Consider the following 16137-nt stretch of genomic DNA (forward strand, 5'->3'; position numbering starts at 1 on the left):
TTTTTGAAATTCCTGATTCAAACGTGTGTAATCTTTGTTTCTGTTTTTGTGCAGGATTATTGGCTTTCTTTCATTTACAAAAAGCTCGTGGGCACCAAGGTGCTGAATGTATCTGCAGTGCACGGAGATGCAGCCAACAATGGGACACTGCGTGTCTACATGCATTGTACCAACCCCCATAGGTAAAGAATTCCCCTCAATATTTTTCTCCACTAATACTGGCCCGGTGCTGGTTGAGGCAGATGCATTAGCGACCTTTAAGACTTATCTCGATAGGCACATGAACAGACGGGGTATAGCAGCATACAGGCAATTGATCTAGATGGGACACGTGATCAGCACAGGCTTAGAGGGCCGAAGGGCCTGTTCCTATGCTGTATTGTTCTTTGTTCTTGTTCTTTGGAGCTTATTTGAATGGGATGCACCAACGTGTTGCTGCTGTTCTCATAACCGTCATGACAGAAGATCCAGATTAATATATTTTTTTATTATAAATTTAGTGTATCCAATTCATTATTTCCAATTTAAGGGGTAATTTAGCGTGGCCAATCCACCTAACCTGCATATCTTTTGGGTTGTGGGGGCGGAACCCACGCAAACACAGGGAGAATGTGCAAACTCCACACGGACAGTGACCCAGAGCCAGGATCGAACCTGGGACCTCAGCGCCGTGAGGCAGCAATGCTAACCACTGCGCCACCGTGCTGCCCGCAGAAGGTCCAGATTAATGACCAGCATTTCATTTAACTCTGTTTATTGATTTAAAACGTCTACCTTATCCCATGCCTACTTAAGAATAAAGAAATGACTTGCATTTCTATAGCATCGTTCACAACCTCGGTGCCCCAATGCACCTTCCAGACAATTAAGTACTTTTGAATAAAAGCAAAAAAAAAACTGCAGACACTGGGATCTGAAACAAAAACAGAAAAAGCTGGAAAAACCGAGTCGGGCAGCATGTGTGTAGCGAGAGATGAGCAGGAACTTCTTCTCTTAAGCGGGTTGTGGGCCACAGAGAGCTGTAGAGGGTGTGTGGTTAAGTATGTTCAAGGCAGGGCAGCACGGTGGCGTAGTGGTTAGCGCTGCTGCCTCACGGCGCGAGGTCCCAGGTTCGATCCCGGCTCTGGGTCACTGTCCGTGTGGAGTTTGCACATTTTTCCCGTGCTTGCGTGGGTTTCACCCCCACAACCCAAAAGATGAGCATAGGTTAATTGGCCACGCTAAATTGCCCCTTAATTGGAAAAAATGAATTGGATAACCTAAATTTAAAAAATAAGTATATTCAAGGCTGAGACAGACCGATTTTTAATCAGTAATGGAATCTAGGGTTATGGGGATAGGGCGGGAAAATGGGGTTGATTATATCAGATCAGCCATTATCCCATTGAATGGCGGCGTAGGCTCGTTGGGCTGAATGGCCTAGTTCTGCTCCTACATCTGATGGTCTTACAGTAAAGTGTAGTCACTGTAATGTATGAAACACAGCAAACAACGAGAAATAGCAAGGTGATGTTCGCCGAGTGAGATTGATTGATGGAAAAATGTTGGCCAGTACATTGAGGAGAACTCCACTGCTCTTATTCAAAATTGTGACATGGGACCTTTTGTGCCACCTGCTGCTACTTGAAAGTGTAATTTGCAAACGTTTGTTCTCTATCTAAATTGTCTTCGACATGTACTTTAATGCACTTTTTTCAGAAAGATTTCAATGAAGAGTTAACCTGAAGATCAGCAACCCTCGCCTTTAAAGGCCCCAGTAATTCTGAATTGAAGGCATGCAGGTTCTATTAAAACAAAACATTCAATCGAAGCCCAGAATCATCTAAGTGCAGTGAAGCAGGTTTTTAATGTATACCTCATCGGGGAGCACATGAATTACTGGTGTTTGCTGCTGCTAAGTAGAAGGTTACATACATTATCCCACTTCAAAAGCTGTTTCTTTTTTTTTTGCTGATGATGTAAACATTGATTTACAAACCCAAGTTCTATCATGTCTGACTACACATTCCAGATTAGTTTATTGTTGGTTGGCTACTTGTTGGCAGCCATTTTGCACATAACACATTGCCCAGCACCCCCCCCCCCCCCCCACCCAACAAACAGCAAGAAGCCGCTAATCTGTTCTTGGCGATGGGAGTTGAGGGCAGAATATTATCAAGACCCCTTTAAACCTAGGTGGATCTTGTTAGAATGGACCTTGTATTCTTTCACATCCGCCTGAATGAAAAAGACAGACTTGTTGTAGCATGACTTCCGAACATCCCAAAGCTCTTTAAAAACCATGGAGGGCTGTTAAATTATAATCACCGTATTAAAGTAGGATGCTGGGGAGCCCCACGAAAAAGTGAAAACCATGATTCTCCCAGCTGAGTTTTACTGAGATTTGAAAGTCAATTGTAAAAATTCTAAAGGGTTCTTGTGTGTGTGCACCAGACGATTTTTGAATCAGTCTATCATTCATGTGCACAGGAACTCGACTGTTATATTATTTAGCAATGATTAAGCAATTTAGATCTCTTTTAGTTTTAAGCGCTTGGTAATGTAGATTGTAATAATCCATAAAATTTTAGGAAGAAATTTCACACTACATTACTTCGAACCATAGACGAGCTACAGCACAGAAGGAGGCCATTCAACCCATCTTGTCCATGCCCACCCAGGTGCCCTTTCTAATCCCACCTTTTTGCACCCAGCCGATAGCCCTGTAGTTTACAACACAGGTGCAGATCAGGTACTTTAGCCTGCCTGCACCACCAACTCGGGCAGTGAATTCCAAACCTCCACGACCTACTGCATAAAAAAGTTCTTCCTCATGTCCCCTCTACACCTTCTGCTGCTTAACTTGAATCTATATCCCTCTGGTTCCAGAATTCTCCGCCAAGGGAAACCGTTTTATTCTGTCCACTCTATTTCTTCCCCACAATTTTGAAAAACCTCAATCAAGTGGCCTTCTTTGTTCCAAGGAAAATAACCCCAATCTATCCAATCTCTCCTCGTAGCTACACTTTTCTAGCCATGACAACATTCTTGTAAACCTTCTCTACACTCTCTCCAGAGCAATTAAGTCCTTCCTTTAATGTGGTGACCGGAACTGCACATACTACTCCAGTTATGGCGTCTCCTGTATTTTTATACAATTCCAACATTGTATCCTTACTCTGCCAATGAAGGAGAGCATTCCTTATGTCTTTTTTACAGTTTTGTCTACTTGAACTGCTGGCCTTTAGGGACCTGTGTACCTGTACGCCAAGATATCTCACTTCATCTACCCCTCTTAGTATATTCCAATTTATTGCGTACTCTCTACAACTGTTTGATCTCCCTAAATGCATGACCTCACACTTCACTGTGTTAAAATCCATCTGCCACTTTATTGACCACTCCACCAACCCACCAATATCGTTTTGGAGATTATAACTATCGACTACTCTGCCAATCTTGCTGTCATCTGCAAATTTCCCAATGGTGCCCCCATTATTTACGTCCAAACTGTTAATATATAACGCAAACAGGAAGGGTCCCAACACTGAGCCCTGTGGAACACCACTTGAAACAACTTTCCAATTGCAAGGGCAGCCATTACCCTTTGTTTCCTGTTACTAAGCCAACTTTTTATCCAGTTTGCCACATGCCTGTATACCATGGCCTTTTACTTGTTTGACCAATCTACCATGTGGGATCTTATGAAAATCCATGTACACAACATCCCCCCGCAACCTTCATAACCTTTCTTGTCACTTCCTCTCAGAATTCAATCAAATTTGTGAGGCAAGACCTTCCTTTAACAAATCCATGTTGACCATCCTTGACAAGTCCATGCCTTTCTATTTGACAGTTAATCCTATCTCTCAAGGTGGATTCTACTAATTTGCCCACCACCGATGTAAGGTTAACTGGCTTATAATTCTTTCAATTCCGTTTTAAACAATGGAACTAAGGTTGCATTTCTCCAGTCTTCCGGTACCTCCACTCTATCTTGTGAGGATCCTCTGAGCATCTGCTATCTCCTCCCTGGCCTCCTCAGCAGCCTTGGAAACAATCCATCTGGCCCGGGTAACTCATCAATTTTCATGGATTCTAACCCTTTGAGTACTTTCTTTATGGTTATTCACAATGAAAGAATAATACAGTGCCAAAGAAGCCTTTCGGCCTATCTAGTCTGCACCAACGCATGAAAAACACCTGACCTGCCTTCTGAGTTCCATTTGCCAGCACTTGGCCCAAAGCCTTGAATGTTCAGACGTGCCAATGCTCATCCAGGTTCTTTTAAAAGGAGGTGAAGCGACCTGCCTCTACTACCCTCCCAGGCAGTGCGTTCCAGACTGCCACCACCCTCCGGGTAAAAAAGTTTTTCCTCAATCCCCCGTCCCACTAAACCTCCTGCTCCTGAACTTGTGTCCCCTCATACGTGACTCTTCAACTAAGGGGAACAGCTGCTCCCTATCCAATATCTCTGGTGGACTACTATATCTGCATCTTCCCTTTCCTTGGAAGGTTTATCAGTAACTATCCATTCTGTCTATAAGGTGCTGTGATTAAAACTGAACAAGTAGGGGGAGAGGATAATGTTAGATGCACCTTCCTAATATTTTTCTGCGATATAAATGGATTGCTACAATCCAAATTGAATTAAATTAGGTACAACTGTGGCCCTATCTACTGATCCCTGATTCAGTATTCCTTCCTTCCCCACCCCATTCTTCTAACAATTCCCTGTTGTTCTTTTTAACCCTATTGATGCCCAAGGCTTGCTCTTTACCCCCACTAATATGCACGAGGCATCAAAACCAAGTTTATTATTCAGATGATGTGGGGTTAGAGTGCAGGGCATGCAGGTGTAATTTAGTTCAAATGGAACTCAGAAGGCAGGTCAGGTGTTTTTTATGCTTCAATTTTACATTATTTCAGTTTTTTATTTATATAGGGCGCTTCTCCACTGTCCTAACTGAGGTATTATGACACCACCATTGGCAGGAGGGTGTAATTACAGGGTGACACTTTTACATAAGCAGTTTACATTATAAATTCCTATATGCATATTTATAATGGGGGGGGGGGGGGGGGTGGAGTTGACAATACATAACCAAGGGTACCAATGTAATTTACACCTTAAATTAAATTGTTCTTTGAATTTAAATGTTACCCATTTATAATTTTAAAAAGTAAATTTAGAGTACCCAATTATTTTTTTTCCAATTAAGGGGCAATTTAGTGTGGCCAATCCACCTAGCCTGCACATCTTTGGGTTGTGGGGGTGAAACCCACCCAGGCACTGGGTGAATGAGCAAACTCCACACGGACAGTGACCCCGGGCCGGGATCGAACCCAGGTCCTCAGTGCCATCGGCAACAGTGCGAACCACTATGCCACCATGTCGCCCGTTACCCATTTATTTTTTTTATTTTTTTATAAATTTAGTGTACCCAATTCATATTTTCCAATCAAGGGGCAATTTTGAGTGGCCAATCTACCTACCCTGCACACCTTTTGGGTTGTGGGGGCGAAACCCGTGCAAACACTGGGAGAATGTGAAAACTTCACACGGACAGTGACCCAGAGCCGGGATGGAACCTGGGACCTCGGCGCCTTGAGACTGCAGGTCTAACCCACTGTACCACCATGCTGCCCACTGTTACCCATTTATAATAAATGAGTTAATATTTCCATTAAAATAAAGGAACATGCTAAACATTTCTACAACAAGATCATTCAGTCACTGTCAAGCTTCAGGACGTTGTGCTTCTGTTAATTGTGAGATAAGAAACCAGTGCTACAGTAATTGATGGACAGTCTAATTCAAGGTATAAATCTGAAAATACTGGCAGTCTATCTACTCATTAATTTGTTTTGTGTTTTATTTTCATTCTGAAGGGTAAGATGAAATTGTCTCAATCTAAATATTAGGATGGGACCAAAATCAGAGCAGCTTGCTATTTATCTTGCTATTTTTTCTTTTCAGTTTTCCTGAAAGATTACAGGTGAAACCCGCAATGGTTTCGTTGGGAGAAACTCGCGGACAGCCTCTCCTACCCTGCCGCCAACTGAGACCCTTGAGTGGGCAATTAATGTCTAGTAAAAGGCCTTGCCCCAGCTCCGCTGGTTTATACCCAGCAGCTGAGGGACTCAATGTGCGAGTTGTCCAACCCCTGTTGGGGTTGCATCCAGGGTGCTTCATTCAAAGGCACTCGGTGCCTGATCGGGGTCCTGGGCATCTGAAAGAGGGTGCCAGCTGAGAGCCATGCCCCTGCCCTTTCTGCCAACTCCCCCGCGAACCTCTCCCATCTTCGGTGATCACAGGCCTTGGGCGGGTGCCTCTGGCTGGCAGCTCTCGGTGGGTGAGACGTCTGTCCCCAAGGGTAACACGGGGCTCTCTCCGACTCTCTAGCCAGTGAGCTAGACCTCTGCCCGCTCCATTAAATGCCACCCTCTGTGTGTGTGTGTGTGTCACTTTTTCTTTTGAGGAGTGTGTTTCCTTGCACACCTCGCAAACGGTATTGGAACTAAACATTGAGAGCCACTTACTAGCAACCACAGTATGTGAGTGTGCGCTACAGATTGGGAGGAGCAGCGGAACAACCTGAATCGACAACTGATACTAATTCAGATTTTGTTTTTCACTTTCAGCCAAATCTACCAAAAGGGATCAGTAACAATGTTTGTTTTAAATCTGAGTGATCAAGACAAACACGTTCTCCTGTGTTGCAGTTTGTTCAACAAAACTGTTCAGTTCTTGCTCCAACCTGGCGACAGTGAGGAAGGATTATATTCCCAGTAAGAAATCCTTCGTTTTTAAACGACTTGAAATGACCTGGATTGTCCAAACCTGAATATTTAGCATTGTGCCAATGTTTCTGTTTTGAGCTCTCCCTCTCTCTCTCCCCTCTTCTCTCTCTCTCTTCTGAAGCAAGTTGAAGAATTAAGCCAAATTTTGGGCCTTTTCTGTGGCAACCATTTCTACTGCCTGCCCCGCTACCCCTGTGATGTGCCATCAACGAACACAAGACGAGTAGTGAACGTAACAAAGGCTTTAATAAACTAAACAGGTGGCCTCCTGGCCTCGGATCCCGAACTGGGGCAGCGGCGGAGACCAGCCACCTTTATACTGAGCCCCAGGGGAGGCGGAGCCAGCAGGCAGTGGTTTACCACATTACCCATATAATACAGTGGCAGTTTACCACAATACACATATTATCTACTACAGTGGTTCGGAGCCAGATGGGCCAAGTTCAGGCATGTAGCAATACAACAGTACAATACAATACAGTGGTTTACCACACCCTGCAATGCCGGATGCAGCAGTGCTAACCACTGCGCCACCGTGCTGCCCCAATACTTTTGAAGTTTAATTACAGTAGAGTATGTCCCATAAGCAGCTCTGAAATAAATGACTGCGTGTTTTTAGAGCTGTTCGTCGAAGGATAAGTATGTCCAGGATACTCGAGAACCTCCTTTCTCCTTTAAGTCGTGGCATTGGGATCGTTCGCAACATCTGAACGGGCCTCAAAGTAACCACGCAACACTCCCTCTGCCCTATACTCCCCACCTAGATTTGCTGCTCAAATGTGGCTTGCACCCATTATTTTTATTCTGAGGCAAGAATGCAACTGACGAAATTATGCAGATATTCTATCTCCTGCGCTTGTATCCTTGTCTGGAAGTCAGAAAAAGGGGCGTTGTTGCAATTTATAACATTGTTCATTTCTAATTATAACTCGGTTAATCAAAAAGCAAGTAAATGTGGGTCCCTGGGAAGCTATGTGTGGGCATACTTGCTAACCTATAACACATTCTATTTTTGAACCAGCCACAAAAGTCTTATTTTATCTAAATATATTCATAAACAAGCCACAGCAAGGTACTAATTGCTTGTTTGAAGATGACAAATCTCTGGTCTCTGCCTTAATGTTGGAAGATGCCTGCGCTAGCTACCAGATACGAACACTTCTCACAGTGCTATGTGGAAGGCAGAGGTCCTGGGCTGGAGTGCCACAGCAGAAACGCTCAGTCACTCTCACTCCAGGTTAGAGTGCCAGAATCTGGGAAAGGGAGAGATCTAGTGGGTGATGACTAGATGAGAACCAACAGGTGTGAAAGAAGGCTGCAAGATGATTGCCCCAGGAAGATCTATCCAGAGTAGAGACTAGGGCAACCGCACCCACATGTTCTGGGATTGTCCCAAACTTGCAGGACAGAGAGGAGGAAACTCCGGGGTACCAAAGGGAGAAGAGCGGATGGAGGGCGAGGGGGCGGAAGGCCCCTCCCCCAAACCCGGAAGGCAGGCAGCAGTAGGCATAATGGAAAGAGGGGGAGGATAGGGTAGAATAAGAGCCAGCGGACTGTACACCCTGAACAAAAAAGGGGGATATCCAAGAGGAGGGGGGGGGGGGGGAAGGTACACCGAGACAGACGATATCAGTATGTATATAAGAACCACACATACCGTAAATATTACTGTGTATGAATTGAAAATACCAAAAAAATTATTTTTTTGAAAGAGCAGAGACTAGAGTGTAGTTTGGAGGCCCGACAGGATTTTAGGTGAGAAGGTCTGGCTAAAGCGTAGTGGTGTAGGGGCTAAGGACTCTAGTCGGGAGTTCCGGCTATCATAGAATCAGAGAATTTACAGTGCAGAAGGAAGCCATTCAGCCCATCGAGTCTGCACCGGCCCTTACAAAAGGGCACCCTACTGAAATCTACGTATCTATCCCATCCCCGTAACCCCCACTTAACATTTTTGGTCACTGAGGGCAATTTATCATGGCCAATCCACCTAACCCGCGCATCCTTGGACTGTGGGAGGAAACCGGAGCACCCGGAGGAAACCCACGCCAAAACGGGGAGAACGTGCAGACTCCACACAGGCAGTGTCCCAGCCGGGAATCGAACCTGGGACCCTGGAGCTGTGAAGCTAACTGTGCTAACCACTATGCTACCCTGCTGCCCGTATGGATTGGAGGGGAGGGTGACCCCTTCTACCAAATGGATTGGTCAGTGTGGTGGTGCTGCCATTTCCTAATTACCTGAGTATATAATCTGGTGTCATTCTGCACGTGGTTACCAAAGTCTCTGTGACTGCAAAGCTCCAGCTCAATTTGTCAGATGGAGAAAAGCATAACCAATAGAACTTCTGTCTGTTTCTTAGGTCTGTTCAACTCAATGGTGAACTTCTCAAAATGGTGGACAGGAAGACCATGCCAATCATCGAGGGAAAAGCACTCCAGCCAGGAAGTCCAATCATTCTTCCTGCACATTCTTACGCATTCTATGTGGTACAAGATGCCAAGGCTCCTGCGTGTCAATGAAACCGCTTCAATACAGTAATACAACTAGCAGTGGTTTGAACTTTTTTTATATAAGTTTAAAGTTCCCAATTCTTTTTTTACCAATTTAAGGGGCAATTTAGCGTGGCCAATCCACCTGCACATCTTTGGGTTGTGGAGGTGAGACCCATGCAGACACGGGGAGAATGTGCAAACTCCACACGGACATGGGGGCTGGGATCGAACCCGGGTCCTCGGTGCCGTGAGGCAGCAGTGCTAACCACTGCGCCGCCGTGCCGCCCTTGAACCTCTTCCTTGCAGATAAGTAAATATTTACTGTGGAACTACAAAATCAGAGAAGCTCACTGATTCTAACGGGCTTTTGTTTTAAATTGAAAAAGGACCAAGATTTCTAACCACAAATATTGACACTATTTGATTATAAAATTGTAATTTGGGTTGTGTCGATCATGATTATTTGTCCTGAGTGAGTGAAAAAAATGAAAGAAGTTTTCCTGTCAGGATGCAACAAACAATTTCAGCTGCTCCTCCCAATTCCACAGGAAAGCTGTTTTAAAAAAAAAAAAAAAAATCCTCATCATTTAGATGGGGGATAAGGTCCTTAAAACAAAATCTGCAAGTTGGGAAAATCGGAGTGGTGCAGATCCGACATCTGCACTCAATGCCTTCTTTCTTGCAGGCATCTCCAAATAAGTGTTGAGCCTCTTGCTCACATAACTAACGTTGCCTAATGCTCATTTTGGGGGCACGTAGCCAGGTAGCCACCAATGATAATATGATGGCTCCCACACTTTGCTGTAGGTGGGGTGCAAAATTGGCTCATTCGACAGAAACAACAAGGATCAATTCCTACTCCAAACTGAGTGGGTGTTTATATTTTATGAAACTACTTGTGCCTTTAGTTTTCCAGTGAATTTAATTCCCTTGAGTCTCTTGGTGGTAGTCACAATGAACGTTGTCAAAATATTCCTAAGTGTTTAGCGTGGGTGCTATTATTTATTTATGTTCGGTGTAGTTTTCAAAAAAAAATATTATTTTGAATTCCATTGACATTTAACTTTTCTATAAACTCTGAAAGCACTTTTTTATGGTTCTGCAGACACCTGAGCCTTCACTGGCACCGGTGACTATGCAAGGTTGTGTGTGGGTGTCATGGAGTGGGCGAGTGGGTGTTCAGATGTCCAGTGTTAGCAGCTGCAAGTTGAGAAATTCTGCTACAGCTGTGCCTGCCAGTTTTATGTTGGTTGCTCAACATGGGTGATGTAGCAGGAAGTGAAGAGCAGGCTATTTGAGATTTATTGTTGTGCAATGAGACGGGGTTATTTGTAGTAAAAGAAATTCTAGGGAAGAGTGACCATAATATAGTAGAATTTTGAGAGTGATTTAGTTAAGTCTAAAACTCTGGTCCTGAGTCTGAACAAAGCAAATTATGTAGGATGTGAAGGGGAGTTGACTAAGGTAGATTGGGAAATTAAATTAAAAGACCAAGACCATTGCAAAAATGTATTTTTTTCTTAAATCAAAATTCACAGTGAAAATGCAATCACTGGGGGAATAAAAGCTCCATGGAAAAAGTGATTCAATAATTGCGAACAAAAATGGTAAATATGGTATAAAATTAAAGGATAAAACCAATTTACTGTGGATGCTGGAATCTGAAACAAAAATAGAAAATGCTGGAAAATCTCAGCAAGTCTGACAGCATCTGTGGAGAGAAAACAGCACTAACACTGAATCTGGATGACACTTCTGTTTTTGTATCAAATTAAAGGAAATTACTTATGTTGTCAAAAAGAATAGTTAGCCTGGGATTTGGGAGAAGTTTAAAATTCATTAAAGGATGACCAAAACCTGATCAAGAGAAAATGGGATGAGAGTAAACTAGCTGGAAACATATTGGGCGCGATCTACCGGCCATGCATCATCCAACAGGGCAGAATGCGGCCGGTAGATGCTGGGAGAGGCCTCTTCCGGGATTTACCCGGCTCGCAGCACCTCTCGAGATCGAATGGGATCTCGTGAGGCGTCGCGATCTGGATGCTGCCCATTGTGGCCGGGATCAGTATTTGGCAAATCTGCATATTAAAGTGAGTAGCTAGTTTCCCTCTAATATGCAGCTCACCTATTCTACCCGAGTTGTTGGGATCTAACCCCTTCATCTTGGAAACCTTTGGCGAGCGCAGTTCAGTACTGGTCCCCACTAAAAGGGACCAGGTGGAATGGCCCTTTTAGGGGAGGGGCTCCCAGGGGATCGGAGACTCCCAGGTGATTAGCCTCCATGCAGGGTGAGACCCTGGCGCTGGTGCCACTGGGGCACCCTGGCACTGCCAAGATGCCCAAGTGGTACGGCCAGGCTGACATTGTGTCCGCTCCGGGGATCAGGCCTGGGGGTGCCCAGCTCCTGTGAGGTGGGGTGCAGGGGAGCCCAGTACTGATAGATGCATAGGTTTTCATCTTCCAGAATTCCACTAGACTGCAAGGTAACAAATGTAAGCCTGCTACTCGAGAAAAGATCGAGAGAGAGAAAATAGGGAACTATAGGCCAAGTTAGCCTTACATAAGTAGCAGGAAAGGTTTAGGCACATGATAATTGGGCACTTTGGGAGTCAACACATTTATTAACAGGAAATCCTGCCTGATAATCTATCAGCTAATTTGTTGGGGTTGTAACTAAAAGGGTGGCTAAATGGAAACCAGTGGATGTAGTGTATTTGGATTTTCAAAACGTATTTGATGAGGTATTGGGCAAAACAGAAAAATGGGGATCATGGTATTGGGGATAATATATTGGGATAATTGGGGATTGGTTAGTGTCAGAAAGTTTGGTGCTGGTTTAGTTCAGTTGGTTGGACAGCTGGTTCGTGATGCAAAGTGGAGCCAACGCGCAGACTCAATTCCTGTACTGACTGAGGTTTTTGTAAAGGCACTGCTTTCTCAGCCTTTCCCCTTGCCTGAGGTGTGGTGATCCTCAGGTTAAATCGCCACCAGTCAGCTCTCCCCCTCAAAAGGGGAAAGCAGCCTATGGTCATCTGGGACTATGGTGACTTTGTTTTTAATATCCAAAAACAGCATATGAATAAATGGGGTTATTTTTGGGTTAGCACACTGCAATTAGTGGGGTATCACAAGAATCTGTGTAAATATCTGGAGCACAAACAATCTATAGCAATGACTTAGATGAGAGGATGGAGTGTATTGCAACCAACCAAGTTAATTGGGGAAAATAAGCTGTGAAAAGGACGTTCCTCGACTAACCATTTTAAACAAGCTGTTAACACATTTGAACTAATCAGGGTGACGCTATTGACATAGCACACGGCAGAACTTTGAATATTGGACATTTACTCTGATTATCATTTCTAAGTCTCTTACTCTATTTGGAAAAGCAGTGTGTTCAAGTTCTAACTTGAGTTCTGGATCAACTGGTTAAATATTTCCCTATTGCTGATGATTGCTTGGCAAATCTCCTCCTCATTTTGTCACGCCTAACTTTTTGCAAGATAAATGAAATACAATTGGTCTGATACATTCTCATGAAATCTCCTTTTGTATTTGGTCACTTTTAGTACTGGAGTTATAAAGGAGTATAACGTGGTGTTGTGTTTTGAAAATAATACTACATTTTTGGTAAATTATGTATCGCCATATATCATTTTAAATATTTCTTTTTGAATAAAAGCTTATTGGCCTGTGTCTTTTTAACTGTGTGCTTTTGTTAAAAAAAATGTCCAGAATGACAGAACATGCTGCCGTTTTTCTCTATAAAAGATGTCTTGAGGGGTAACATGACAGAAATCTTTCAGATTATAAAAGGGTTTGATGGGCTACACGTGAGGGAAAATGTTTCCACTTCTTGGCAAGACCATATCCAGGAGCTACAAATTGAAGTTGGTTGAAAATAAATCCAATACGAAATTCAGGAGAGAAACCTCTTTACCCATAGAGAGGTCAGAATGTGCTACTAACTCGCTACGACACTGAGAATTTGAGGCAAATAACATAGAGGCATTAGGAGGAAGCAAGATGAACAAGAACGTAATATGGTAGGGGTTGATGCAGGTAGAACAGTGACGGGCAACCTGCGGCCCAGTTGCCACATGCGGCCCATCTGGGTTCTGAGTGCGGCCCATGAGACATTTTGTTGACTGTTGCCCACCCTCAGGGTTGCCACATTCCTCTGATTTCCATCCATCTAGTTTTTTTCCTACCGGAATGACTGCAGTGATTCGCACGTAAAGCGAAGGGAGGTGCGTACTGATTGCTCACAACATTGACTGTGAGAGCCGTAAATATTTATTTTGTTTCACCATTTGAAGTTGATCATTCTATTAATGTAGAAATGGTTAAGCATTTTCTGTCACCTGTTATGGAATATCCGGCGTCTATTAAATCTATACAATCTTATTCATGGGGGCAGTGTTAGTGAACAAGCCTGATTACAATCTTGTGACCCACTGAGATGAAGGAGGGCCACTCATGAGGCCCACTCACTAGCCTAGGTTGCCTATCAGTGAGTTAGATGGAGATAGGTGGGAGGAGGCTGGTGTGTGTGCAGCATAAACACCAGCATTGACTTGGTCTTTGTTCTATGTAAGTCTATCTAACTTCTCGCTTTGGCCTGTATTTCTGCCAATCTTCACAATAATTTTGTGATAACTTAAAAATAAAACTGGATTGCATTCTGTTAAATGAAATTTTAAAAAATATATATTTTTATTCAAGACATTTTCATTTTATATGCAAAGTAAACAAGACAATCTTTATACCAGTGTCTTAAAACAAAGACCCCAGTCCACCTTAAACCCTACTTGCCTCATTTTATGACTAAAATACAATAACACAGAAAAGAAAACATCAAATAACACATCCACCTCTGACCCACTAATGGCAAACTTTATGTTCTCCAGATGCAAGAATTCCACCAAGTTGCTCAGCCAACCCCCTGCCTTCGACGGCTCCGGAGCCCTCACCCTAACATGATGGGCTATCCTCTGGGCTATCAGGGAGACAAAGGCCAAGACATCAGCCTCTCTCCCCACCTGAACTCCTGATCCTCCAAGACCCCAAATATCGCCACCCACGAGCTCAGAGCCATTTTTTACCCAAGAAATCTCTGACATAATCCCCGCAAAAGACTCCCAAAAATCCACCAATTTCGGGCAGGACCAAAATATGTGAGTGTGGTTCACCAGCCTCTGAAGCCATCGCCAACATCTATCCTCCACCTGCGGCAAAAACTGACTCATACACGACTTTGTCATGTGCACGCTATGCATCACCTTAAATTGTATAAACTCAATCTTGTACACCAGGTCAAATTTATCATCCGCGGGACTTCACTCCAACCCCCCCCCCCCCCCCCCCACCCTTCAAATGCTCCACCTTCCACTTCCTCTTTATCTCCTCCAACGAAGCCCGTTTCCTTTCCATTAACTGCCCATAAAAGTCGGAGACCTTGCTCTCCCTATCTCATTCTCCGACACAATCTTTTTCAAGCTAAATGGGACGGCAATTGCGGAAACATAACCAGCTCCTTCACCACAAAATCCCTGATCTGCAGGTACCGAAACCCATTCCCCTTCGGCAATTGGAACTTCTCTACCAGGTCTCCCAACTCTGCAAACCTACCGTCCATGAACATGCTACCGTGCTGCCCCGAATATATTAAGGGAATATTTTTATTCAAGACATTTTCATTTTATATGCAAAGTAAACAAGACAATCTGGGTTTCCTCCGGGTGCTCCGGTTTCCTCCCACAGTCCAAAAATGTGCGGGTTAGGTGGATTGGCCATGCTAAATTGCCCGTAGTGTCCTAAAAAATGTAAGGTTAAGGGGGGGGGGGGGGGGGGGGGGTTGTTTGGTTACGGGTATAGGGTGGATACGTGGGTTTGAGTGGGGTGATCATGGCTCGGCACAACATTGAGGGCCGAAGGGCCTGTTCTGTGCTGTACTGTTCTATGTAACAGATCCTTAAACCGCTTTATTCCCTTCGGCTCCCACACTCTGTATGTTGAATTCAACCCTGCTGGGCTGGATCTATTATTACCACAGATGGGCGTCCACAGCGACATTCCCTCTATCTTATAATGTTGCCTGAACTGATTCCAGACCCTTAATGAGGCAACCACCACCAGACACGTGGAGTATTCTGCCGATGAGAACAGAAGAGGCGCCAAGACCAATGCCCTCAAACTTATCCCTCTGCACAAAGCCTCCTTCATCCGTCCCCCACACCAACCTTTCCTCCACGACCCACTTCTGAACCGTCCCCATGTATGCTGCCCAATAATAATTCAGCAAATTTGGCAGTGCCAAGCCGCTTGTCTATCTCCAAGGGTAGCACAAGTGGATAGGACTGTGGCTTCACAGCACCAGGGTCCATGGTTCGATTCGCGGCTTGGGTCACTGTCTGTGTGGAGTCTGCACGTTCTCCACGTGTCTGGATGGGTTTCCTCCGGGTGCTCTGGTTTCCTCCCACAGTCTAAAGACGCGCAGGTTAGGTGGGTTGGCCATGCTAAATTGCCCTTGGTGTCCAACAAAAAAAAGTTTAGGACGGGTTATTGGGTGATGGGGTGGAAGTGAGGGCTTAAGTGGTTCGGTGCAGACTCGATGGGCCGAACGGCCTCCTTCTGCAATATATGTTCTAAGAATACCCACCTAATCCAAAGTACTTTACCTGCCCATATAAAAAGATTTGGCGAGGAAAATCGGAACATTATGAAAGATAAACAAAAACTTCAGGAGAACCGTCTTCTTCACAGTCTGGACCTGCCCCACCAGCGGAAAACGTTCTACCTCTTAAAATCCTCCTTCACCCCCTCCACCAAATTGGCCAAATTCAATTTATGCAATATA

General features: G+C 44.3%; 1 protein-coding gene across 1 annotated transcript in view; it reads left to right on the forward strand.

Annotated features, from left to right (window-relative positions):
• The window catches only part of hpse (heparanase), a 43044-nt gene extending 30070 nt beyond the window's left edge, over positions 1-12974 (forward strand). Inside the window, exons 10-12 of the mRNA XM_038792638.1 lie at positions 55-182; positions 6625-6771; positions 9143-12974. Coding sequence (XP_038648566.1) covers positions 55-182; positions 6625-6771; positions 9143-9302 — 435 coding nt within the window. The 3' untranslated portion in view covers positions 9303-12974. The remainder of the gene's footprint in view (positions 1-54; positions 183-6624; positions 6772-9142) is intronic.
• The last annotated feature ends 3163 nt before the right edge of the window (positions 12975-16137 follow it).

This window comes from Scyliorhinus canicula, chromosome 3 (genome assembly GCF_902713615.1).
Source record: "Scyliorhinus canicula chromosome 3, sScyCan1.1, whole genome shotgun sequence".
Lineage (NCBI taxonomy): Eukaryota > Metazoa > Chordata > Chondrichthyes > Carcharhiniformes > Scyliorhinidae > Scyliorhinus > Scyliorhinus canicula.